Source organism: Argopecten irradians, chromosome 3, assembly GCF_041381155.1.
Source record: "Argopecten irradians isolate NY chromosome 3, Ai_NY, whole genome shotgun sequence".
In the NCBI taxonomy this organism is placed as follows: Eukaryota; Metazoa; Mollusca; class Bivalvia; order Pectinida; family Pectinidae; genus Argopecten; species Argopecten irradians.
The window spans coordinates 71,026,290-71,053,096 of record NC_091136.1 but is presented as its reverse complement, the minus strand read 5'-3'; the positions used below and the strand labels follow the sequence as shown (position 1 = coordinate 71,053,096).

At 37.6% G+C, this 26,807-nt stretch overlaps 3 protein-coding genes and 1 long non-coding RNA gene across 4 annotated transcripts; 2 read left to right on the top strand and 2 right to left on the bottom strand.

Moving 5' to 3' along the window:
• Positions 1–9,517: 9,517 nt before the first annotated feature.
• On the top strand, positions 9,518–12,195 carry LOC138320129 (uncharacterized). The gene is made up of 4 exons (XR_011208107.1): positions 9,518–9,840; positions 10,260–10,325; positions 10,923–10,982; positions 11,576–12,195. It is a non-coding gene; the product is annotated as an uncharacterized lncRNA (long non-coding RNA).
• Positions 12,196–14,366: 2,171 nt separating this feature from the next.
• On the bottom strand, positions 14,367–15,062 carry LOC138319854 (uncharacterized protein aq_1476-like). The gene has a single exon (XM_069262985.1). The coding sequence runs from the start codon at positions 15,060–15,062 to the stop codon at positions 14,367–14,369; it is 696 nt and encodes a 231-aa protein (XP_069119086.1).
• A 3,145-nt stretch (positions 15,063–18,207) lies between these two features.
• LOC138319853 (zonadhesin-like) lies at positions 18,208–23,873 on the bottom strand. The gene is made up of 3 exons (XM_069262984.1): positions 23,796–23,873; positions 20,493–20,746; positions 18,208–19,585 (listed from the first exon to the last, which is right to left on the bottom strand). Exons 1-3 carry the CDS (start codon positions 23,871–23,873, stop codon positions 18,208–18,210), a joined length of 1,710 nt encoding a protein of 569 aa, XP_069119085.1.
• A 1,804-nt stretch (positions 23,874–25,677) lies between these two features.
• On the top strand, positions 25,678–26,331 carry LOC138319852 (uncharacterized). The gene has a single exon (XM_069262982.1). It carries the CDS (start codon positions 25,678–25,680, stop codon positions 26,329–26,331), a length of 654 nt encoding a protein of 217 aa, XP_069119083.1.
• The last annotated feature ends 476 nt before the right edge of the window (positions 26,332–26,807 follow it).

The window sequence follows — 26,807 nt, the reverse complement described above, 5'->3', positions numbered from 1 at the left end:
CGATCTGAACATACGACTTCACACCATCAGCACATTGTTGTTTAACTAAAAAAAAATAATGAATTGATTTAATTGTCTTGCTTAGACATATAAACAATATAATATTTTAAGAAACATTTTTGAAATAGTAGAATCCCTTGATGGACATTTTTAGTCTAGTTCATGTGTATTTAATTTTTATTATTAAAGGTTTGAACATTACGTGCTTGAACTTTTAGGAAATGCGCCGCAAAGCGGCAAAATTTTCTAAAATGAAGTACGAAAAATGTGCAGGAGGACCCTTTTCTTCCTACGCCCCTGCAGTTGCACATTTAAAAAGTTTAATGAACTTGGTACCCACTACTGACTGATGTAAATCATGCCAATAAAAGATGGATCTTTTCTCTATTTCTGTTATTCTTTACCTTTTTCTTTCCTCTTTGAAATGTTTTATAACATGGGAAAACTAAAAATGAAGTCTATATAGCAGGAATAACAAAAACACATAGCCACCTGTCAGCCATGCATGTTTTTTTCTGATTGGTCACCCGAGTTCGGATAAAGAATGAAACAAATACATACACTGTATATAAGCACCATATATTTGGCCTATCAGGCCATGAAATCAACCAGTGATGATACCCATTTAACCTTTTAATATATGAAGAGTATTTGATTCAATTGCATCTGTTTCCTATGAAAATTGAGCAAATAATGCTCATAAATGTGTTTCCCTATATAAACTATGGTACAGACCCTATCCCCTGGGGAAAATTCCGAGACCCCAGGGCCATGAAATTCACAATATTGGTAGAGGGCCTTGAGACCTTTCAATCTATGAAGAGTTATTCTGACAAACAAAATGATACATTTTCGTACGGAACCTACCGAAGCATAATGAGTTAGGTCCTAGGTCCCAATTTACCAGGCGGGAAGCTGCCATGTAAGCACATAAACCCGTGTTTCTTATTATATGTGTACATACATGTAATGTATTAGATTCCCAAAAAAGCTAAGTGGGCTATGCGGAAGCTTATACTATTTGTTTGGAAATAACATGGAAAATAAACTATGATATGATAGTATTGCTAACAATTTCAAATGGTGGAAATGAAACCACGATCCGCGGAGGATTTCCCCCATAATGGTACAAAACACGCGTTCTTTGTAGTAAAACAAGTCACGTGATTATACCTCATTCATGCCATTGGCTGAAATTAATATGGAATTGTATTAGTGGGTAACTAGTGATCACATGAGTGTGTGTTTTACTTCCAAATAGAGTGATTTCTCTGATCTGGTATTTATACATAATTAGGCCTTTTGAAGAAGATCTTATTTTCTCTGTGTTATATGTATATGTTCTGAACCCTAAAGCAGGCAATAATACATATAAATATAAATTTAGAATTCTACGAATTTAGCCGGGAGTAGCCGATCTTCGCTGATTTTAGATTAGACGGTTAGACCTATTGAATTGGTCAATTCGTATTGTATCATTTATTTACAAAACGGGAAAAATGGCAGTTTTACAACTCATTTCAGTTCATTATTTATAGTAAAACAGTGCATATGTGCAAGTCAAATGATATGCATGCAATATTAACAGCATTTTGGAGTCTAAATATTTTCAAATAAATCAATTTCCCCGATGAAATGGCAAGCAAACTATCACCATATTTGGAAGTAAACACATAATCACGTGATCACTAGTTACCCATAATACAATTGTATATTCCGGCCAATGGCATGAATGTGGTACAAGCACGTGACTTTTTTTTTACTACGTTTGACTACATAGAATGCATGTTTTTACTACGAAAAATAGATGCATATGTATCGCGAGTTGGGAGTTTAAAACCGCGTCCCTGGAGGATTTTTAGCCCAAAGGTTGTATCTGACAATTGAGACCGTAACAAAAATTCGTTGTGCCTTTATATAAGTGTATCGAGGGATGTAAATATTTATGTATATTATATATATATGGACAGGCCAAGCTAACAAGTAAAACTGGTTTCCCAATGTGTATTGTGTACCTGTACTGTGACCTTTATGGCTTTTAAATTACGTAACTGGTATTTTTCGGGATTCACAAGAAAATACAACATAAAAAAATCTTTTTTATTTTTATTTTTTTTTCATTCATTCTTTTACTATAGTATAGTACAGTATGTACTACATGGACTTGGTACGAATGGCAATCAACAAAACACACACACAGCTTTGAAACGAATTTTCAACACACGGTTATATATATTAATAATTCGTTGTACACTTTCCAGCGGCGTAGCTTAGGTTTGGATAGGCCTGCATGCCTGGGGGTGCAGGGGGCGACAGCCCCCTGCTCAGGGTTCAGGGGCGAAGCCCCGGTAGGGGTTATGGGGGGCGAAGCCCCCCAGAAGCTGACGGGACATTGTTACAATGTAGTAACCATTTTACTCCAATGGTTAAATGGAGGTCACGATATCTAGTTGATAACCATGCAGAACTATATACAAAATTAGAACAGTGGTGATTTTTTATATACATATAATCGTACTATACTAGACTCCCCTGACAAGTGCTCGAACAAAAAACACGGGTTTTTGCCTGTAAAAATCAAAATAGTAAGCAATGGGAGAATTTTGTGTTATTTTCAACTGATGAAAAACTTATGGCAAACATTTTAAAACAAAATTGAAATTAAGTTTACATGTTGGTTTGTTTATGACAGCCAGGCAAAGACCACTGTCAAAATGGCGTAAATTGCGTAAGAAGGGACCAGTCCACGATCACCTCAATAAAAAAATTAAACATAGTATTTATAACCTATTTTTTTACCTATCCTGTTCTAATTCTAACAATTACAACAAAAAATCTTTTCTAAATCAACAATCTGTTCATATTCGACAAATATAAAAGTCAACTATTTCGTGAGTAGACACTGAAAATCATGGATTAACACGCGTTTAAACGGGGCGGGAAGTGAACTAAAATTGAAAAATTCACTTTGGCCAAGATATGTTGCAATTGCTATTTTAGTTGATTTATTATCATTTTAATATAGTTATATACTTTTAGAATATTTCCAACTTTTCATGCGATGTTGTTTATTTTGGTATTCGTAAGTGTTTCCCGATTCAAAAGCCACATTTGCTTGAGGGATTTTTGTAAAGAAGTCTAATATTGTCTTCGACAAGATTCAAACAATCAAATTTAACAACTAAATGCACGTGGTAACCGGAAATATATAGACTGTTTTCCAGAATGGCCAATCTTGAAGTCTTTCTAATGTGCACAAAGTTATGTTAGGCATATAGTTGGACATATCATATGTATTTATACGTAATTTATATTCTGCAGCATTACGTGTATTCAAATGTTGTGTTTTTTCTGACTGTATAAAAATGTAAGTAAGAATATTTTTTGCATGCTTGAGCATGCAAGCATGCACGGGCGCTACGCCACTGTTCCTTAGCTCGGGCTAACAGCTACGTACACGCAGGCTACAGTTTCTTGGCCGGGATTTGCAGGATCACAATTTTTGTTGTTTTTTTAAATCAAATAAATAAAAAACTTTAATTAACAATCAACGTCGATCTCTGCTGTATGGCTTTTGCTGCATATACACAGTGCTTTATGAAAGGGTGGCCTTTGATTTCCACTTTCAAGACCAGATGTCGACATCTTTTAGTTTAGATGTCGACATCAATAACTGACAAGTCGGTGTCACACCCGAGCATAAACACATTAATCGCCGAGTTACCGACTGTCTACATAAATATCTTGGAATCATTATGTGGGCATGTACATGTGGTAAGTCGACATATTCTTCTGTTTATGTCGACATCTATCGATATGATGTCGATTTAATGCCTTAACGATGTCGACATTATTAAGTCGTAAGTCGGCAAATCGATGGCAGACATATGCCACCATAATATGGCTATGGTACAAGCACTGACTTCAGTTTTCTATATTCAAAGATAGTGGCTATTTCATATGATTTGCGCATGTGTAACAGGAAGGCGACAAGTCGACAACTCGACAACACGACAAGTCGACAACACGACAACTCGACAACACGACAAGTCGACATTTTACCGCGACAACACGAGATTCTGTACGCGCTAATTAGCGTGTTTGAAATGTCGACCTGTCGTGTTGTCGACTTGTCGTGTTGTCGTGTTGTCGACTTGTCGCGGTTCGAAAACGCGACAAGTCGACATTTTAACTGTTAAATCTCGGGTTGTCGCAGTTTGAGACCGCGACAACTCGACAAGGCGACAACACGACAAGGCGACAACACAACAACACGAGATGGCCGTAATCAGCCACCATACACAATGGTGTATAGAGCACACAATGGTGTATAGAGCCAATTTATTAAAGGTAGGTTTCGCTCAATGAAATACAAAGACTACGAAATCGAAAATTTATCCTGTAGGCCTACATAGATATAATCTTCAGACCATTTTCAATGCATACAGCGAACAATATGGGTGGTCAGTTGCCTAGCTTGACTTGGAAAATACTTCTCTGAAAATAGAGCGAAGTCAAGCTTTACATAGAACATGACGTATTTTTCCCCAAAACGAAGCCACAGCAACAAACGGAAGCGTGCAACAAAAAGTCAGATGACAGTGACAGTTTGAAACGGCATGTTTAGTTAAAAAAATCAACAACAAATCGAAGTACGATGGTTTGGATTAACAGCAAGGGTCATGTAAGGACGTGCCAGGTTTGTTGGTGGAGGAAAGCCGGAGTACCCGGAGAAAAACCACCGACCAGCGGTCAGTACCTGGCAACTGCCCCACATGGGATTCGAACCCGCATCCCAGAGGTGGAGGGCTTGTGGTAATATGTCGGGACATCTTAACCACTCGGCCACCGCGGCCAAGAAAGTACGATGGACGGTTTAAACATATCATATAATGTGAAACACTTCATGCTACTTGCGTTGAAATTTAACTCACCACGTGCAACGCAGTTACATGAGCCCCAACAGATCCGGGCAAGTTCCGCTTGAGATGTGGCTTCTGTTTCTTCTATTGATACATGCCATCTCTGAATTCAATTCCCTATAGATATCCTAGGGTGCTACCGATCCCATTATAATTTCCTCCACTTTGTTGCCGATTCAGATATATATATATATATATTTTATCTCACACACTTTCGTTCAGCCATTTTGTTTACTTTTAGTGCGTAACAATGCACATGCTCGAAACTTCAACAACACAATCCATCGCAGCTTCATTTGCATATTATTTTGTCTGACGGACACCGTAATAAATCAAGGATTTCCTTCAATTTTGTATTCAAGACACATTTGTTCAATCTCAAACGCATAAAGAAGTTAAGTTGAGGTATTTTTAATATGTTTTTTATCTTTTCTTCCGTTTATCGGAATTTACAACAAAATATTTATTTGGTTGGGCGAAACCTACATTAAAAAAAATAGGTCCGTTTTTCTCGACCGCCGAGTTCATACCCTTGATATATATATATATGTATACCGTTGGTGGATAAAAAAAACCCGTGCCAGGTCCCTGTGTGTCAGATAAGGCATATATCACACTTATAATTGGTGACAAGGCAAGTTAAAGAGCATGCATTGCAGATTAAAAATATACATATATAATGAAAAAATTGTTTTCACAAAATAAGTATAAAGTATTACCAAGTACATGTATGTGTGGTTAAGTCCCTTATTGGCCCCTAGATCTATCAAATTTTCAACTAAGTGTTACGGAATCAATCGGTTATATCTGAAAATTTCAGTATAACTATAATTTATTTACATGTAAGATATCAGGTTTCCATTATTATTGCTTTAGTTGCCATGGTAACAATGTTGACGTTTTGTCATTTTGGTATTTTTCTCTATGCAACTATAGAGCATATCTTGAACAAACTTAATCTTTACTAAAAATATGTAGGCACTTAATTAAGATACATCTTCAGGAATAATAAAATGTGTTCAAAATTGTGTTCTATGATTCCTACATGAAAAACTTAGTAAAAATAGACGAAAATGACCAAAGTTTCACATTATCAATCAATCAATGGGTTAAATTGTTGAAAGCCACTTCAGGCTTCTGGTGAAGATACAGTGAGGTTAGTTCTTTAATGTTGATGGAGACATTTCCATTTTGGTTGCGCACTATTCCTTATAAGTTTTCCGATAAGTTTCATCACACTAATAATTCCCTTCTTTTATTTCCTGGTGGAATTTCTTTCCAGAATTTGTTTCACCTATCCTTAAACGCGTTGACAGATGTAGCAGACACAACATTCTCGTACAATGAGTTCCATGGTTACTGAAACGATTTCCGGATTGATTGTTTCTAAAGTGAGGTATGAACAGTTTTTGATAGTATCCTCTTGTGGATCTATAACTATTCACGTCAAAAAATGGTTTTGTTCAATTTATCCACTTGATTCAAAATTTGGTAAATTTGTAACATGCCAGCTCTTTCTCTGCGATATTGCAATGTTGGTAAGCCTAGGATTTTTAATCTTTCAGGATATGGCTTGTGGAATAATGTAGGAACGCGTTTTGTAGCCCTACACTGGACTTTTTCTATTGAATCTTTTCCTTGGCATATAGTGATGACCAAATAACAGACGCATATTCCAAATGTGGGCGAATAAGGGTTTTGTAGAGAGTAGTGAATATAGATGGGTTCATATAAGTAAAAGTCTTGAAGACAATTCCAGTTATCTGATTTTGGCTTTCCTTACAGCTTCATGGACATGTACTGTATATTTCAAACCATCATCAATATTTCCTCCCAAATCCATTTCATTCCTTGATTTAAATATTACTGATGTGTTGCCTTGATGGTGTAAGGTATAATGTGAAATTTTAGGTCTCGTACCGATTTCAAGATGTTTACATTTTTCAATATTTAACTCCATTAGCTAGAGGTCTGCCCACTCACATAATTTGTCTATACAATTTTGTAGTTGATTTCTATCCTAGTATCATCTGCGAATAGTTTCAGAGTGCAATTTATCATATCTGGTAGGTCGTTTATGTAAATTAGGAACAGTATAGGCCCTAACACGCTTCCTTGAGGGACTCCATTCAATATTGGGAGTGGTTTGGATGCTGTTCCGTTGATAATAACCCTTTGTGATATATTCTGGAGGAACGATTGAATCCAAGAAAGCACTTTTCCTATTATTTCATATTTTGGAGCTTGAATAAAAGAAGCTTGTGTGAAACTTTGTCATCAATGTTTTTGCCTCCATCCAAAGATTTATTCCATATTTCAAGAGTTTCTAGGAGTTGAGTCACGCTTGACTTTCCAGACCTGAACACATGTTGATGCTCTGAAAGCAGTTCTTAGCTTAATTTATGCATACTTCGGATGGTTTCCATGACAACTTAGCTGCAATAATACTATTACTAGATATTTGAAATTAAACAATTTAATCACTAAGTAAAGGTATTGAAAATTTGACGGAGTTGGGGTCAAAAAAGGGCTCAAACCATACATAGTCCTTTCATGTTGGAAGATTCGGACTAGTCTTGTACCCTACGGGTTCATCTTGTAAGAAAAAGTATACATGTATGCCTCGATGTTGCAGATACATTACGAAACTGAAAATAAACACTGTACTCACCTGACATGGTTTCATTGAAGTAATATTGTCCAAAATATGCTCAGCACGAGCTAATAAAACACTTCGATATACAATAGGTTTTACACGTGCATGTGCACGTGAACACGTGTCCTTGGTAGAGTCGAATCGTCGGAACAGGTGGTCGCGTGCATGAGTCCAGCATTTTTTTTTTTTTTATATGATAATACACATTGGGATTATTTAATAGGATATCTATTCACTTGTGTGGACATTTTATTTTGGGAAACATCTCAATGACAGCTTAGAGGAGTTGATATGTTTTCTTGCTGGTAAGGTCTTCGTTTATTTGGTGATGACTATGGTGGCTGGTGTGGGTCGAAAAGACGAAATTTAACAAACCCTAAATTTTGGCGTGAATAGACAAAAAGATGAAATTTGAGATTTGTTAATTTGTAGTCTTTTTTTGGTTTGTCCATTTTCGTCTTTTCGCCCTTCGTCTTTTCGGGGCGAATAGACGATTTTCGGGCTGAAAAGACGAAATGGCACAAACCAGCTACCGTATGATACACATAGGACAACTACTAGGTGTATACATACTTACGTAATGAATACTACCGAAAAAAGATGCACGTGCAGGTTGTAAATCCACACGATGTACGCATACCGACTCTGAGGTCGAAACAGTGGAATGGTTGACGAGTCGGGATGATATATCGATATTATCGTACTAAATGACCGTGATATTCTATATTTAATTTAATTTTTAAAACATTTACGACGTTGTTATTCCTTGCATTGTGTTTTGCCTGTGTTGACAATATACATGTACATGTATAATGCAGTGCAATTCGTGTACCTATTCTTTTTATTGCATCAAAAACATTTATTATAGAGATTTGCAACTCCGCCATCTTTGTGCTTAGGGGCTTTTAGTTACTCTTAAAGACCAACTACCTTTCCGAAACTTTTTTAATTTTCTTAAAAACAACAATATAACATCAGAAAATGTATATTGATGTCCTAAGATAGGTTACAAAACCAAATGAATGCAAGGTTCCCTCCGTAATCTATGCAAAAAGTGAAGATTAATTTCGCTGTTTTGCCGTCTGGTGAAGTAATATTCAACTATCACGAGGTATTTATGATTAGGATGACGGCGGGAAACATAAGACGACCCGCGTTATGAAAATTAATATTTATTCATTTAGATTATACCCCCCCCCCCCCCCCCCCTGAAAAGCGTTGACGTGACTCCAGTACACACACCTTCTTAATCACAGACTATATGTAGATCCCTGTTAATACCCGTCTTCTCTCACTATGGACTATATATTAGCTCCCTGTTAATACCAGTCTTCTCATCCAGGAATATATGTTAGCTCCCTATTAATACCCGTCCTTTCATCATGGACTATGTAGCTCCTATTAATTTCGTCTTCACATCCCGGGTCTATATTGTAGCTTCACTGTTAATACCCGTCTTATATGTAATCCCCCCCCACCAAGGACTATATGTAGCTCCCTATTAATATCCGTTTTCTCACACATGGACTATATGTAGATTCCTGATTAATTACCCTGTCCTTCTCACTATTGACTATATCGTAGCTCCATGCTAATACCAGTCTTCTCACTATGTACTATCTGTAGCTCCATGTTAGTTATCCGTCTTCTCTCTATCGGACCTTTAGGTAGCTCCCTATTAATAGCTCGCTGTCTAACAATGGACTATATGTAGAATACCGGTTAATACCCGTCTTATCATTCATCGGACTATATGTTCTAGCTCGCCTGTTAATATCCGTCTGTCTGCTCACGGCCGATTTTGAATGCGCGCGCGCATCGTAAACCAACGCGATTGTCGTATATTTTTTTCGCAATATAAATCCAGAAACTCACACTATAATTGATCTGATGTGATAAGTTAACTATATTATTGATAAGTCAGTCAAATTACATGCAGGAAACGTGAATTTAAGAAAATATATTTCGTTTTACGACAACGGTACGTACTTCCGGTTATGGCGGTCACTATCGACGCCATGACCAGACGAGTGTGTGCTATGTTATTATTACGCTTTGTAGAGGCATTTGATAATAATTTAGGTCATTAAAATCGAGAAGATTGTTGAAACACACAGAAAGACGAGTGAATTATTTATTGCATAGAAAACGGGGATTGGAAGTATTATAGATGGCCAACTCTCTACCGATGGCAGAGCAAGTCATAACAAACGCCACAACAAATCAACTGACATGCATTAGGAAGATCACAAAACGGACACGGTAAGATATATTGATATATCTTCAAGCTTTATTACCCATCTTAAGCTCATATACTGTGTTCCCTCCATGTATCTGGACCAGCGCCCGGAATTATTTTCGACCGTCTCTGTAATATTTCAACGGACTATATGTATCTAGTAGTTTTCTCACAATGATAGTAGATTCCTGTTAATACCCGTCTTCTCACTATGGACTATACGTAACTCCCTGTTAATACCAGTCAGACTATATGTGTCACTTATATAGTTTTACATGTAATTGTAATATGCCATTTTACATCACATCATTATAGAACATTCACCATATACAGTCACTGTGCATGTTGCTTATTAGCATGTAACATACTTTTTCTAAAATATTAAAATGATTTAGTGTTTTATCTACATGTAAATTAAAAAGCTTGGTTTTATAATTTATAGGTGTGACACATACTGACATTACTGCTGACATCTTGTGATCTGCTAGCAGTTAGCCATGTTATACCGGTAAGTGATTTTCTGAGGAAGCTTTGTAAACGTGTACTTTCACAAAAATTGACATATGAATATGGGTTGATCTCATAATAGATATTTGAATTGTGTCAATATGAAATTTTGAAATAAATGAATGAATGAATTATCTAAAGTGAAAACAAGTTTAATCATGTCTCTGTGTGGTGTATATTGTCAATTACTGTGATATAATTATACTTTTCTACATTACCGAGTCATAATAAAGAAATACATGTATGGGTTCATAATTAATTTGACCTACAGTGTACATTACATTTTATGTATTGACCTGTAGCATACTGGCCATGGAATTCAGTTCAAATGGATTATCTTGATCCACAATCAAGATTGAAAGGATGAAATATCATAAAAGAAATCTATTTTCTTCATGTACATCCTGGGTGTGGATTATCGGCTGGATACATGTTCACAGTCACAATGAATTAAAAATTTTGATAAAATGTACAATAACAGTGTATCCATTTACCATTTTTTGTGTGAATTTTGTATAATTCATATAATAGGTACAATTTATGAGAATGATTAAATCAATAAAATTGTCATGTAACAAACCCATCTTTATTTTATCAGGATTCGAGGAGAGATTGGCAGAAGAGGACAATACAAGAGCACTTTCATATGTTGTTAGAGGTGTGTATATTTGAAAACAATCTACATGTATTAGGTCAAAATTATGCCAAAGGCAGCAATCTGTAAATATATGTATGTACCATATTAGACGTACTTACTGCCCCTCCCCTATGAGCGCCCTCCCTATTCTGAAAAGGAGTGGAAGTTGCATTGAATTAACAATGTTTTACAACATGTGATTTGTATTCCATATTGCATGAACTTGCAAGTCTTTTACATGTGAATCACGACATAACAATGCGTCTCAAAGGATAAAAGGCATATATGCATGCTTACTGTAACAGATTAATGTGTCATGAGTACAGAAAGTGTTAAAATATTTCGTCCACAACCTACATTTTGGTTCATTAATATTAAAGTCAAAATTATTTAATTACAGTGAAACGGTTTATGTATTGCACTGTACTTTATATTTGTAAATTATATTTGTAAATTAAACTGATAATAGCTTAATGGATTTTCTTGTGTAATTGATTTGGTGTTTTAGTGAGGCATTAATAATATAAGCAAGTTTTTCAAAGGACTTGTTTTGAGCCATCACTATCCTGTTACATGTACCTATTGTATAATGATGTCCATTTATTGAATTTTAGGACACTGCTCCATGATTGGAAAATGTCACCAACTGCAAACTGTGATAAGGAACACTACCGCGGGTATGTCAGTCGGTGCTTTTAAAAGTAATTGAGCTGTTGTTCCTGTCTGCTGAATCTGCAGCTTTCAGGGGACATAACTCAAGCCTTGTCCACTCCGGCGAATTATGGAAATATGGTCGCAGAAACAATTAAGAGATGTCATAGTTGATCGAGTGTTGCTGGTAATCATTCAACACAAGTGCTGAAAGATTGATTTCTTCATGGATATTAGAAACAAAACATTATGATCAAATGTTGGATTTCTATTCTATAATCTATAATATGTATAGACAATACATTTAATATCAATATGATAGTTTTAATGGTGAATCTTTCCTTTGTCAGAACTTTTTCTGAATGTATTGTAAAAGTTTCATTATGTCATATTTGTGATTATGTCAATTCTAACTTTTCAATGAGCAGAACATCTATCTTATACATGCTCAAGTTCTGTTCTTTCTTTCATTTTTGAATAAATCAAATATTACAGGAATTGATGTTGTTAATCATTATTTAAGGATACAAACTTTTAATAATTAAAAGATGATTTTTTATAAAAGATAATTTATAAAATGATGCTGCATCAGAGCCTGGATGCCAATTTGTCTGTTGCCTTCATAGAGTGACATTACATGTCCATACATAACATTTTCACTTTGTAATATTTTCTGATCTTGGAATGGAATTTAATTCAAACTTACATACATGGGAAATATTCATAAACAGTATTTGTTATTTACATGCTTCTATTAGATTTCTATGTGAAATTCTTATGGTTTTCAAGTTTGATTTTGTTTAACTTCCTTTAAACAGCCAGGGGCATTTAGGTATGTGCCAGGTTTAGGAAATGAGGGGGAAGACATAGTACATTGATAAAAATCACTGACCTTTAAACAGGTATCTTGGAAGTCATGTGACCAAAGACCTCAGCCCTGTTATCAGTGTTTGGTTTACCTATGACATTCATATATCCCCTTGATGCTAATAATTTAATATAGAAATTGAGATCTTTGATTAAAAATAACTTAGCAACCACAAAATTTGATCATTTCTATGTATGAAAATGTGATTTTATTGTTAGGAAGTGTTCAATTATGTGAAGGAGAAATATTTGAAAGTGGTTGCTAGGGTACACAACCTTTCATAGAGTATTTTTTCATCACAAAATTGTTTTAATAATGAAAATTTATGAATGTCTCAAAGAAAAACTTTTGTGAAAATGCTATATATATCAAATAACTTTGAATAGAATGCAAAATTGAATCCAGGTAAGACTTTTGCGATAGAATACTGCTTGGTTGCTATGCAACGGTTGGTTACTAATCAAAGTTGACCAATATATAGTTTTTCATTGAAAAACAAATATTTTATCATCTTCACGTGCATAACATATCTTTATCAGAAAAAATATGCATTAGATTACATTCAAATGTACACAACAACCCTATTTATACATTTTAGAAAAATGTTGCTAAGGGAAACGGTTGCTATGGATTTAACATCCAATAACTTTTTTCTTTGAACAATGACATGCCATTTTCTCGTCATTTTTATAAAGATAAGAATGCCCTCTGCAAAATGAGCATCTTTGGAAAAAAGTTAATTATTCCTTCATATATTTTTATCATGTTGAAATGGACATACCATTTTGCTATATACCAGTGCTGAAAATTGAGGGAAATGTTGCCATGGAGACACTTTTTAAATCGACGCTAGGAAACAATAGATACATTGATTTATGTTTTATATTTATTAATAGTCACAAGACATCCATACAAATACATTAAAGTAAGAACAAATGAAAAAATCTTATATTTCCATATAATTTTATTGCATTACATTTACCAAGTAGATGTCCTGTTGTGCTATATTTCTGCGCAAAGGTTTGGTTAAGTCGTTGTCAAGGTAACACTTTTCAAAAGAGGCTAGCAAAAAAACTAGCACAATGACATACACTTTTTTGTTCATTTTTTGACACAACATGACCATACAAATAAAAATATCTATAAATGAAAAAAAGTTAATTACTTTCAAACGGTCGAGCCAGCTACCTGGACTACTGAGCTCCCTGTTAATACCCGTCTTCTCACAATGGACTATATGTAGCTCCCTGTTAATACCGTCTTCTCACAATGGACTATATGTAGATTCCTGTTAATACCCGTCTTCTCACTATGGACTATATGTAGCTCCCTGTTAATATCCGTCTTCTCACTATGGACTATATGTAGCTCCCTGTTAATACCCGTCTTCTCACTATGGACTATATGTAGCTTCCTGTTAATACCCGTCTTCTCACTATGGACTATATTAGTCCTGTTAATAGCTCCCTGTTAATACCGTCTTCTCACTATGGACTATATGTAGTTAATACCTCTCACATTATACCCTGTAATACCCGTCTTCTCACTATGGACTATATGTAGCTCCCTGTTAATACCCGTCTTCTCACTTGGACTATATGTAGCTCCCTGTTAATACCCGTCTTCTCACTATGGACTATAGTAGCTCCCTGTTAATACCCGTCTTCCCACACGGACTATATGTAGCTCCCTGTTAATACCCGTCTTCTCACTATGGACTATATGTAGATCCCTGTTAATACCCGTCTTCTCACTATGGACTATATGTAGCTCCCTGTTAATACCCGTCTTCTCACTATGGACTATATGTAGCTCCCTGTTAATACCCGTCTTCTCACTATGGACTATATGTAGCTCCCTGTTAATACCCGTCTTCTCAATATGGACTATATGTAGTCCCTGTTAATACCCGTCTTCTCACTACTGACTATATGTAGCTCCCTGTTAATACCCGTCTTCTCACTATGGACTATATGTAGCTCCCTGTTAATACCCGTCTTCTCACTATGGACTATATGTAGCTCCCTGTTAATATCCGTCTTCTCACTACGGACCTTATGTAGATTCCTGTTAATACCCGTCTTCTCATCACGGACTATATATAGCTCCCTCTTAATATCCGTCTTCTCACCACGGACCTTATGTAGATTCCTGTTAATATCCTTCTTCTCACTACGGACTATATGTAGCTCTCTGTTAATACTCGTCTTCTCACTACGGACCTTATGTAGCTCCCTGTTAATATCCGTCTTCTCACTACGGACCTTATGTAGCTCCCTGTTAATATCCGTCTTCTCACCACGGACCTTATGTAGCTTCCTGTTAATATCCGTCTTCTCACAACGGACTATATGTAGATTCCTGTTAATACCCGTCTTCTCACCACGGACCTTATGTAGCTTCCTGTTAGTCTTCTCACTACGGACCTTATGTAGCTCCCTGTTAATATCCGTCTTCTCACTACGGACTATATGTAGTTCTCTGTTAATACCCGTCTTCTCACCACGGACCTTATGTAGCTCTCTGTTAATATCCGTCTTCTCACCACGGACTATATGTAGCTCCCTGTTAATACCCGTCATCTCACTATGGACTATATGTAGCTCTCTGTTAATATCCTTCTTCTCACTACGGACTATATGTAGATTCCTGTTAATACCCGTCTTCTCACCACGGACTATATGTAGCACCCTGTTAATACCCGTCTTCTCACTATGGACTATATGTAGCTCCCTGTTAATACCCGTCTTCTCACCACGGACTATATATAGCTTCCTGTTAATACCCGTCTTCTCACTATGGACTGTATGTAGATTCCTGTTAATACCCGTCTTCTCACCACGGACTATATGTAGCTCCCTGTTAATACCCGTCTTCTCACCACGGACTATATATAGCTCCCTGTTAATACCCGTCTTCTCACTATGGACTATATGTAGATTCCTGTTAATACCCGTCTTCTCACCACGGACTATATTTAGCTCCCTGTTAATACCCGTCTTCTCACCACGGACTATATATAGCTCCCTGTTAATACCCGTCTTCTCACTATGGACTATATGTAGATTCCTGTTAATATCCGTCTTCTCACTATGGACTATATGTAGATTCCTGTTAATACCCGTCTTCTCACTATGGACTATATGTAGCTCCCTGTTAATACCCGTCTTCTCACTATGGACTATATGTAGATTCCTGTTAATACCCGTCTTCTCACTATGGACTATATGTAGCTCCCTGTTAATACCCGTCTTCTCACCACGGATCTTATGTAGCTCCCTGTTAATATCCGTCTTCTCACTATGGACTATATGTAGCTCCCTGTTAATATCCGTCTTCTCACTATGGACTATATGTAGCTCCCTGTTAATACCCGTCTTCTCACCACGGACTATATGTAGCTCCCTGTTAATACCCGTCTTCTCACTATGGACTATATGTAGCTCCCTGTTAATACCCGTCTTCTCACTATGGACTATATGTAGTTCCTGTTAATACCCGTCTTCTCACTATGTAGCTCTCTGTTAATACCCGTCTTCTCACTATGGACTATATGTAGCTCCCTGTTAATACCCGTCTTCTCACTATGGACTATATGTAGCTCCCTGTTAATATCCGTCTTCTCACTACGGACTATATGTAGATTCCTGTTAATACCCGTCTTCTCACCACGGACTATATGTAGCTCCCTGTTAATACCCGTCTTCTCACTATGGACTATATGTAGCTCCCTGTTAATACCCGTCTTCTCACCACGGACTATATATAGCTCCCTGTTAATACCCGTCTTCTCACTATGGACTATATGTAGATTCCTGTTAATACCCGTCTTCTCACCACGGACTATATGTAGCTCCCTGTTAATACCCGTCTTCTCACCACGGACTATATGTAGCTCCCTGTTAATACCCGTCTTCTCACTATGGACTATATGTAGATTCCTGTTAATACCCGTCTTCTCACTACTGACTATATGTAGCTCCCTGTTAATACCCGTCTTCTCACTACGGACTATATGTAGCTCCCTGTTAATACCCGTCTTCTCACTATGGACTATATGTAGCTCCCTGTTAATACCCGTCTTCTCACTATGGACTATATGTAGATTCCTGTTAATACCCGTCTTCTCACTATGGACTATATGTAGCTCCCTGTTAATACCCGTCTTCTCACTATGGACTATATGTAGATTCCTGTTAATACCCGTCTTCTCACTATGGACTATATGTAGCTCCCTGTTAATACCCGTCTTCTCACAGGACTTATGTACTGTAAACTCTCCACACGGACTATATGTAGCTGATCTCCTTAATATCCTGTCTCTTCTCACTATGGACTATATGTAGCTCCCTGTTAATACCGTCTTCTCACACTGACTATATGTAGCACCCTGTTAATACCCGTCTTCTCACTATGGACTATATGTAGCTCCCTGTTAATACCCGTCTTCTCACCACGGACTATATGTAGCTCCCTGTTAATACCCGTCTTCTCACTATGGACTATATGTAGCTCCCTGTTAATACCCGTCTTCTCACTATGGACTATATGTAGATTCCTGTTAATACCCGTCTTCTCACTATGGACTATATGTAGATTCCTGTTAATACCCGTCTTCTCACTATGGACTATATGTAGCTCCCTGTTAATACCCGTCTTCTCACTATGGACTATATGTAGATTCCTGTTAATACCCGTCTTCTCACTATGGACTATATGTAGATTCCTGTTAATACCCGTCTTCTCACTACTGACTATATGTAGCACCCTGTTAATACCCGTCTTCTCACTATGGACTATATGTAGCTCCCTGTTAATACCCGTCTTCTCACTATGGACTATATGTAGCTCCCTGTTAATACCCGTCTTCTCACTATGGACTATATGTAGATTTCCTGTTAATACCCGTCTTCTCACTATGGACTATATGTAGCTCCCTGTTAATACCCGTCTTCTCACTATGGACTATATGTAGATTCCTGTTAATACCCGTCTTCTTCACTATGGACTGTATGTAGATTCCTGTTAATACCCGTCTTCTCACACTATGGACTATATGTAGCTCCCTGTTAATACCCGTCTTCTCACTATGGACTATATGTAGATTCCTGTTAATACCCGTCTTCTCACTATGGACTATATGTAGCTCCCTGTTAATATCCGTCTTCTCACTATGGACTATATATAGCTCCCTGTTAATACCCGTCTTCTCACTATGGACTATATGTAGCTCCCTGTTAATACCCGTCTTCTCACTATGGACTATATGTAGCTCCCTGTTAATACCCGTCTTCTCATCACGGACCTATATGTAGCTCCCTGTTAATACCCGTCTTCTCACTATGGACTATATGTAGCTCCCTGTTAATACCCGTCTTCTCACCACGGACTATATGTAGCTCCCTGTTAATACCCGTCTTCTCACTATGGACTATATGTAGATTCCTGTTAATACCCGTCTTCTCACCACTGACTATATGTAGCTCCCTGTTAATACCCGTCTTCTCACTATGGACTATATGTAGCTCCCTGTTAATACCCGTCTTCTCACTATGGACTATATGTAGCTCCCTGTTAATACCCGTCTTCTCACTATGGACTATATGTAGCTCCCTGTTAATACCCGTCTTCTCACTATGGACTATATGTAGCACCCTGTTAATATCCGTCTTCTCACTACGGACTATATATAGATTCCTGTTAATACACGTCTTCTCACTATGGACTTTATGTAGCTCCCTGTCTAATACCCGAATTCTCACCACGGACCTTATGTAGATTCCTGTTAATACCCGTCTTCTCACTATGGACTATATGTAGCTCCCTGTTAATATCCGTCTTCTCACTACGGACCTTATGTAGATTCCTGTTAATACCCGTCTTCTCACTATGGACTATATGTAGCTCCCTGTTAATATCCGTCTTCTCACTACGGACCTTATGTAGATTCCTGTTAATATCCTTCTTCTCACTACGGACTATATGTAGCTCTCTGTTAATACTCGTCTTCTCACTACGGACCTTATGTAGCTCCCTGTTAATATCCGTCTTCTCACTACGGACCTTATGTAGCTCCCTGTTAATATCCGTCTTCTCACTACGGACCTTATGTAGCTCCCTGTTAATATCCGTCTTCTCACTACGGACTATATGTAGCTCTCTGTTAATACCCGTCTTCTCACTACGGACCTTATGTAGCTCCCTGTTAATATCCGTCTTCTCACTACGGACTATATGTAGCTCTCTGTTAATACCCGTCTTCTCACCACGGACCTTATGTAGCTCTCTGTTAATATCCGTCTTCTCACCACGGACTATATGTAGCTCCCTGTTAATACCCGTCATCTCACTATGGACTATATGTAGCTCTCTGTTAATATCCTTCTTCTCACTACGGACTATATGTAGATTCCTGTTAATACCCGTCTTCTCACCACGGACAGTATGTAGCTCCCTGTTAATACCCGTCTTCTCACTATGGACTATATGTAGCTCCCTGTTAATATCCTTCTTCTCACTACGGAATATATATAGCTCTCTGTTAATACTCGTCTTCTCACTACGGACCTTATGTAGCTCCCTGTTAATATCCGTCTTCTCACTACGGACCTTATGTAGCTCCCTGTTAATATCCATCTTCTCACTACGGACCTTATGTAGCTCCCTGTTAATATCCGGCTTCTCACTACGGACTATATGTAGCTCTCTGTTAATACCCGTCTTCTCACTACGGACCTTATGTAGCTCCCTGTTAATATCCGTCTTCTCACTACGGACTATATGTAGCTCTCTGTTAATACCCGTCTTCTCACCACGGACCTTATGTAGCTCTCTGTTAATATCCGTCTTCTCACCACGGACTATATGTAGCTCCCTGTTAATACCCGTCATCTCACTATGGACTATATGTAGCTCTCTGTTAATATCCTTCTTCTCACTACGGACTATATGTAGATTCCTGTTAATACCCGTCTTCTCACCACGGACAGTATGTAGCTCCCTGTTAATACCCGTCTTCTCACTATGGACTATATGTAGCTCCCTGTTAATACCCGTCTTCTCACCACGGACTATATGTAGCTGCCTGTTAATACCCGTCTTCTCACTACGCTCAGATGTCAATATAACATTGATATCGATTATTTATGAAAACCTTTATACAGTTGTTATATAAAAGGCGAATACAAATTATCTTTACAATATACATATACATCGTGTAAACCAATGTTACTTTAAGGAATATAATTATATACACGTATTTTAGAATTAGAACATAATTGCAATATGTATTGAAAAAGTGTTTTCTTTAAATCTTGTTTAAATTTGGGGAAGGAATTACGAAAAACATTAATTGAAACGCATGCATCCATGCCATACTTGCGTGATATATTTTACACCCGTCATTTCAATGTCAAGGTCAAAACGAACCAACAAATGCTGGTAGTTCATGCTAGAGGCAATAGCAAACATAATGACAAGACTATTTAGAGACAGAAATATTTCCCTACCCTTCTTGACTTTGTTTTCCTGACACGCACATTTGTTCGCGTTTTTAATCAATTCAGCACTATATATGTTCACCATTGAACTGATTTATTGGGATGAAAAATATCACTATTTGAAAAAGTATAATACCTTAACGTAACACACATACATCATCACTGTCAACACACACAGCACACACACATAAAGAACTATTTAGTACCAATACACTTGATATTAAATGTTAAAGTTAGTAACATCAGGCCTGATAAAGATAAAAGTCGTTGAGTGTCAAATGAGATAACAACTCTCAAAGTTACTAACGCTTTGTAATAACAATGGGGTACGGTCATATATACAATGTTTAGTCTAGTGCACTACGTTGTTCACTACGTGTGCACTACAAAGTGCACTAGATACCAACTTTAGTTTGCTCCCAACTGTTTATATTGTGTTTAGGTAATATGGCGATAATGTACAATATACAGTATATATGATTATGTAAAAGTAAACACGTTATTTCCAGATACCCTGCTTCACCTGTTTTCGGTTTTTCAATTCCTGGGAGGCTAAGTGAGAGTAATGCCCCTGAGAATGTAGCATACAGTTGATCGGGTGACCCAAACATCTCCACATCATACCCGGGCCTTGCCCTCACAGTCACGTGATCGTTCTGCATCAGATGGAGAATAGCAGTATTCCCGGCGTCACCGTTCTCATTGGTGGTATATGCATAGGCTGCCTCAACGTTCTGGTCATTGTGGAACAATTCAATCCAGATTTTCTGTAATTTATCAAATTGATGGTCTCTTAATATACAAAATGTACTTTTGGAATGATAGAGAAACACTTAATCACATACAGTGTATTTGTGTATTTGATAAATCATATATCTGGTGTATTCATTGTAATACCCAGCTTTGTGGCATACATAGGATTATACAGTTATATTTTATTTACTAGGAATGGCAAATACAAATCCGTACCATTTCGCTTATCCTCGAAATATATACTGTTTATTCCAACTTTACAAATGTATCAGTAAGTTTAGCTCTTGTAATACATAATGTGCATGAAATATTTCCACATATCAACATTTTGTAATACTATTTTAAAGCCATTTTTATTTCATCATATCATCTTACAAAATAATATTTACAATTGCCATGGTTTCTGCACTTCAGTGCAGAACGTGACCCGATTGCCATGGTTTCTGCACTTCAGTGCAGAACGTGACCCGATTCAGTGCGTATGGATACATGTAAACATTGGCGGACTTCCTTTGACATTCCACAAAATCACGTGTCAATGTTTACAAATAACATATGTGCGAGACAATCGGAGACAAATCATAAAATAGATTTAATTTTTATGAAAGTGTTATTGCTATTTGACCTGAATAAAATAACTGAAATATAAGAACTATTTTTGTGAAGCTGTCAGTCAACAGCGCGCTCTTTAGGGATGGTTTTTGTGCACGGTTAAACATGACGGCGGTATAATTGTACGGCGAATTGCACACGGTAAATGGTTGTATATGATGTTGATTTTATTGTTTAAAGGAAAGATTGTAAATATAAGGATTAACCTCTTACTTCGTTAAGTTTATGAGGTGATAAACCCAATGGAGCAGGCGGTAAACTGTACGTAAGTGCGAAGCATTTACGCATTTTACCTCGTCCTCCATTGGTCATCTCATAAACTAAACAAAGTAAGAGGTTAATCCTTGAATCAGATCATACAAAATGTGTGAATATATTTTCCTTGTGTGTATATGGCGATGAACGATACAACATAGAATTAATCTCTATAGCACAGATTTTCTTAAACGGATCTGACACCTAGACCCCAGTTCCGTTTAACTTAAACGGAACTAGAAACCAGACCCGAATTCCGTTTAAGCTGATACGGAACTAGGAACCAGATCCGAGTTCCGTTTAACACAAATACTGGCCAACAAGCGGGGATCCGTTTATCAGAATTCCTACATCTAATTGCATGTTCAATTACATATTATATATGTGAATCGAACTTAAAGCTTACATGAATAATACATCACAGAATTAATCTCTATAACACAGATTTCCTTAAACAGATCTGACACCTAGACCCCAGTTTCGTTTAAGCTTAAACGGAACTACGAACCACACCCGAGTTCCGTTTAAGATTAAACGGAACAAGGAACCAGACCCGAGTTCCGTTAAACTTAAACGGAACAAAGAACCAGATCCGAGTTCTGTTTAACGCAAATACTGGTCAACGAGCCGAATTTCGTTTATTAGGATTTCTACCTCAGTCTATTAAAATATTTAATTACATACGTTTTACAGGAATCGAACTCTGAGCTTTCAGGAACGATACAACACAGAATTAATCTCTATAACACAGATTTCCTTAAACGGATCTGACACTTCGACCCAAGTTCCTTTTAACTTAAACGGAACTAGGAACCAGACCCGAGTTCCGTTTAAGCATATACGGAACTAGGAACCAGACCCGAGTTCCGTGTAACCCCACGCTTGCATAAACATTGTTAAGCTCACCTGACCCGAAGGGCCTGATATCGTATATAATAATATAAGATATCTTTGATAATTCGAATATGATTTTTACATATATCTTTATCTAATCCCTATGATTAATATCCAATTAAATTGATGTGCATTTTAATGAACTGCAAACATAAACCAAAACTGCCTTTGAAATATACATGTATATTGTACCTATTGATCTTAGCTTAGGAATACTCTTCCATGAGTCAACAAAAAAGATCACAAAGAATCACCTGTTTTATTAAGTAATTGTCACAAAAACTCTTATATTTGGAAATAGCAAAACAGGCTCCACGATTTGCTTAATTTTAGCTCTCCGTCATAAAGCCCCTAACACTTCCATGAACGCATCCGTGAACATGGTCACGATGGGAGTTGGCATGGACGACAACGAAACCCACTGAAGAACCTTTTGTAATTGCCTTTCAGAGTACACCACCGAAAACCCCTTGAGTTGAGATTACACAGAACATTTAGAGATCAACGAACTTAGACGAGGGACCGGCCGATGACGGCCAAAGGAAGATATCGGCCTTCTCGAAATTCTTCAAAGGTGAACCATGAACCGTGTTGAAACGGTTTCCCAAGAAGTTTTAAGAAGGAGAACCTCATACTCTTTAAGGAATAAAGCCAACTTTAAGCAAAAGTCTCATGACCAGACGGGTGTTCCGATCCAAAGATTAACGAACTAGATTGATCATTAGGAATTCGTCGACATAGTTGTGAACATGTCTTCCCTAGAGTGCAGAAATCACACTACAACCAGCAGTAGCTGATATGACACCAAGCTCCCAACCTCTTGCGGATGAGAAACATTCTGGAATAGAAGCCGAGTGTGCACAATAATAGGCACCTCCTCGTCCGCGCCCTTTAAAAGCATGGTCCTTATATTTCTTCCGGATAGAAAGTGCCTTCTCCAGAACTGTTCTTCTTGTCCCAATGAGGGTTTATACCCTTCTTACCATTCCCATTGTTGCCCTTGAATTAAGGCTTTGACTTCGGTCGTATATTACAGTGGGGAGCTGAAGATCTAGCCTTCTTTTTGGGTAGTGCTGACCTCAGCGAGGTACTGGCCTTCAACTTATGAATTCTCTTCAAAAAGGGCAGAAGGGACCGAGTCCTCCTTAAAATCAGAACAGAAGGAAGAGTGAGCTCTGAGAAGGGGTAATCAACAAACGGGACCGGTAAGGCTCTTCGACAAGGCGGTTTGGTTGGCGAGCAATGACATCTTCAAAGGCTTTCAATGCCCTGTTCAGGGCAGAGGTAGTCAAGTTTACATACGACAATCTGGATGAAGAGACGCAACAGCCTCTCCATCTTGTGGTGCTCCTTGGAGTCGAACACTACCTGGTTGACCATGTTTCCAGCGTTCAACACTCAAGCTTAGCTGACAAAGAGGACGGCAGTCTATCGTATATTGCATTATCAGAGGCTTGAACCTATGACCAACACTGAGCTACAACAGGGCTAACCTAAACGTGCGAGATGAAGAAGAATTCTTCTTCAAAACACGAGTTAAGATATGAATGCCATTGACCACTTTTCCTTGTTAGATAAACACCCGTCAAATTGTCCAATGAAAATGTCTAGTTAAACATTTTATTACATATGGGAATTATAATAAACGAACTTCGCTCATTGGTCAGTTAAAGCACGTGAACTGAATATAGAATTTGAACTCGGGCATGATTTTTGACCCCGTTTCTACGCTATATTGAATTTTACTGTGATTATATGTTCCTAAAGGTCCCGAAGACGATTACTGTAGAAAACTAGAACACTGACACGTCAAAAAAGGCCCCGCTCAAGGTGTTTTACGATTAGAAAAGTAACATCTTGACAATAAAATGTACAATTGAAGCTCTGATTCGGAGATGATTGATGACAGTATAGTACAGGAGATCCCAGAGAATTCTTGGCTTTTTAAACTATGAATATCAAAATCCAAAACGGCTGCCTCTTGGCCATCTTGTTGATTTTCTTTGATCGAGTTGTATGGCCCATTCAGGGCTATCTTCTTGATATATCGGTTCAAAAGTGCCTTATACGCAACAAGGGGCCTAGGGAAAACCTACCTCTGAAATTTGAGACAGATCCCTTTGGTGCTTTCTGAGAAATATAGGTAAAAATCTTCAACTACCAAATTCAAGATGTTTCCCCGTCGGCCATCATGTTGACAGATTGCCCCCAAAATGCAATATGCACAACAAGGGCACCAGGGTAACCTACATCAGCAAGTAAGACTTCTTGGTATTAATAAAAAAAAGAAGACGGACGGATAGACAGACGGACAACCAGATTATCATACGGCACCTGTATTGCAATATGGGGTCCTAATAAGTATCAGGATATTCATAAAGAGTCTTTAAAAGCAAGGTATACGCTGACATCGGTTTAAACAGAACTCAGAACTCCTAGATCCGCATAATATTACACAGAACACGGGTATCGTTGTCGGCTCCATGTGAAGAAATCTACACTGAAATGATTTTTACTGTGATGACAAGTTCCTGAATTTTAAAAACGATTCATGAAAAAAAACCTTTGAGCTTAAACAGAACTCTGGTTTTGTTCCTAGTTCCGTATAAGTTAAAACGGAACTCGGGTCTGGTTCCTAGTTCCGTATAAGCTTAAACAGAACCCGGATCAGGTTCCTAGTTCCGTTTAAGCTTAAACGGAACTGGGGTCTAGGTGTCAGATCCGTTTAAGGAAATCTGTGTTGTAGAGATTATTTCTGTGTTGTATCGTTCCTGAAAGCTCAGAGTTCGATTCCTGTATAACATTTGTAATTAAATATCTTATAAGACTGAGGTAGAAATCCTTATAAACAGACCTCGGCTCGATGACCAGTATTTGTGTTAAACGGAACTCGGGACTGGTTCCTAGCTCCGTTTATTTAACGGAACTAGGAATCTGGTTCCTAGATCCGTTTATTTAACGGAACTAGTAAATAGGAACTTGCAACCAATTTCAGACCTCCAAATATGTTTGCCATTTATGTTAATGGCGACAGTGTACATTGTGTGTTCTATGTGTAAATGGTTATACTGTGAATATGTGTGCCTTATGTGTAAATGGCGACAGTGTAAATATGTGTGCCCTATGTGTAAATGACGACAGTGTAAATATGTGAGCCTTATGTGTAAATGGCGACAGTGTAAATATGTGTGCCCTGTGTGTAAATGGCGATACTGTGAATATGTGTGCCCTATGTGTAAATGGCGATACTGTGAATATGTGTGCCCTATGTGTAAATGGTGATAATGTGAATATGTGTGCCTTAGGTGTAAATGGCGACAGTGTAAATATGTGTGCCCTATGTGTAAATGGCGACAGTGTAAATATGTGTGCCCTGTGTGTAAATGGTGACAGTGTAAATATGTGTGCCCGGTGTGTAAATGGCGATACTGTTAATATGTGTGCCCTACGTGTAAATGGCGATACTGTGAATATGTGTGCCCTATGTGTAAATGGTGATAATGTGAATATGTGTGCCTTAGGTGTAAATGGCGACAGTGTAAATATGTGTGCCCTATGTGTAAATGGCGACAGTGTAAATATGTGTGCCCTATGTGTAAATGGCGACAGTGTAAATATGTGTGCCCTGTGTGTAAATGGCGATACTGTGAATATGTCTGCCCTACGTGTAAATGGCGATACTGTGAATATGTGTGCCCTATGTGTAAATGGTGATAATGTGAATATGTGTGCCTTAGGTGTAAATGGCGACAGTGTTAATATATGTGCCCTATGTGTAAATGGCGACAGTGTAAATATGCGTGCCCTGTGTGTAAATGACGACAGTGTAAATATGTGAGCCTTAGTGTAAATGGCGACAGTGTAAATATGTGTGCCCTGTGTGTAAATGGCGACAGTGTAAATATGTGTGCCCTGTGTGTAAATGGCGACAGTGTAAATATGTGTGCACTATGTGTAAATGACGACAGTGTGAATATGTGTGTCCTATATGTAAATGGCGATAGAATGAATATGTGAGCCTTAGTGTAAATGGTGAAAGTATGTAATATGTGTGCCCTATGTGTAAATGGCGACAGTGTAAATATGTGTGGCTTAGGTGTAAATGGCGAAAGTGTAAATATGTGTGCCTTAGGTGTAAATGACGACAGTGTAAATATATGTGCCTTATGTGTAAATGACGACAGTGTGAATATGTGTACCCTGTGTGTAAATGGCGACAGTGTAAATATGTGTGCCCTGTGTGTAAATGACGACAGTGTAAATATGTGTACCCTGTGTGTAAATGGCGACAGTGTAAATATGTGTGACCTATGT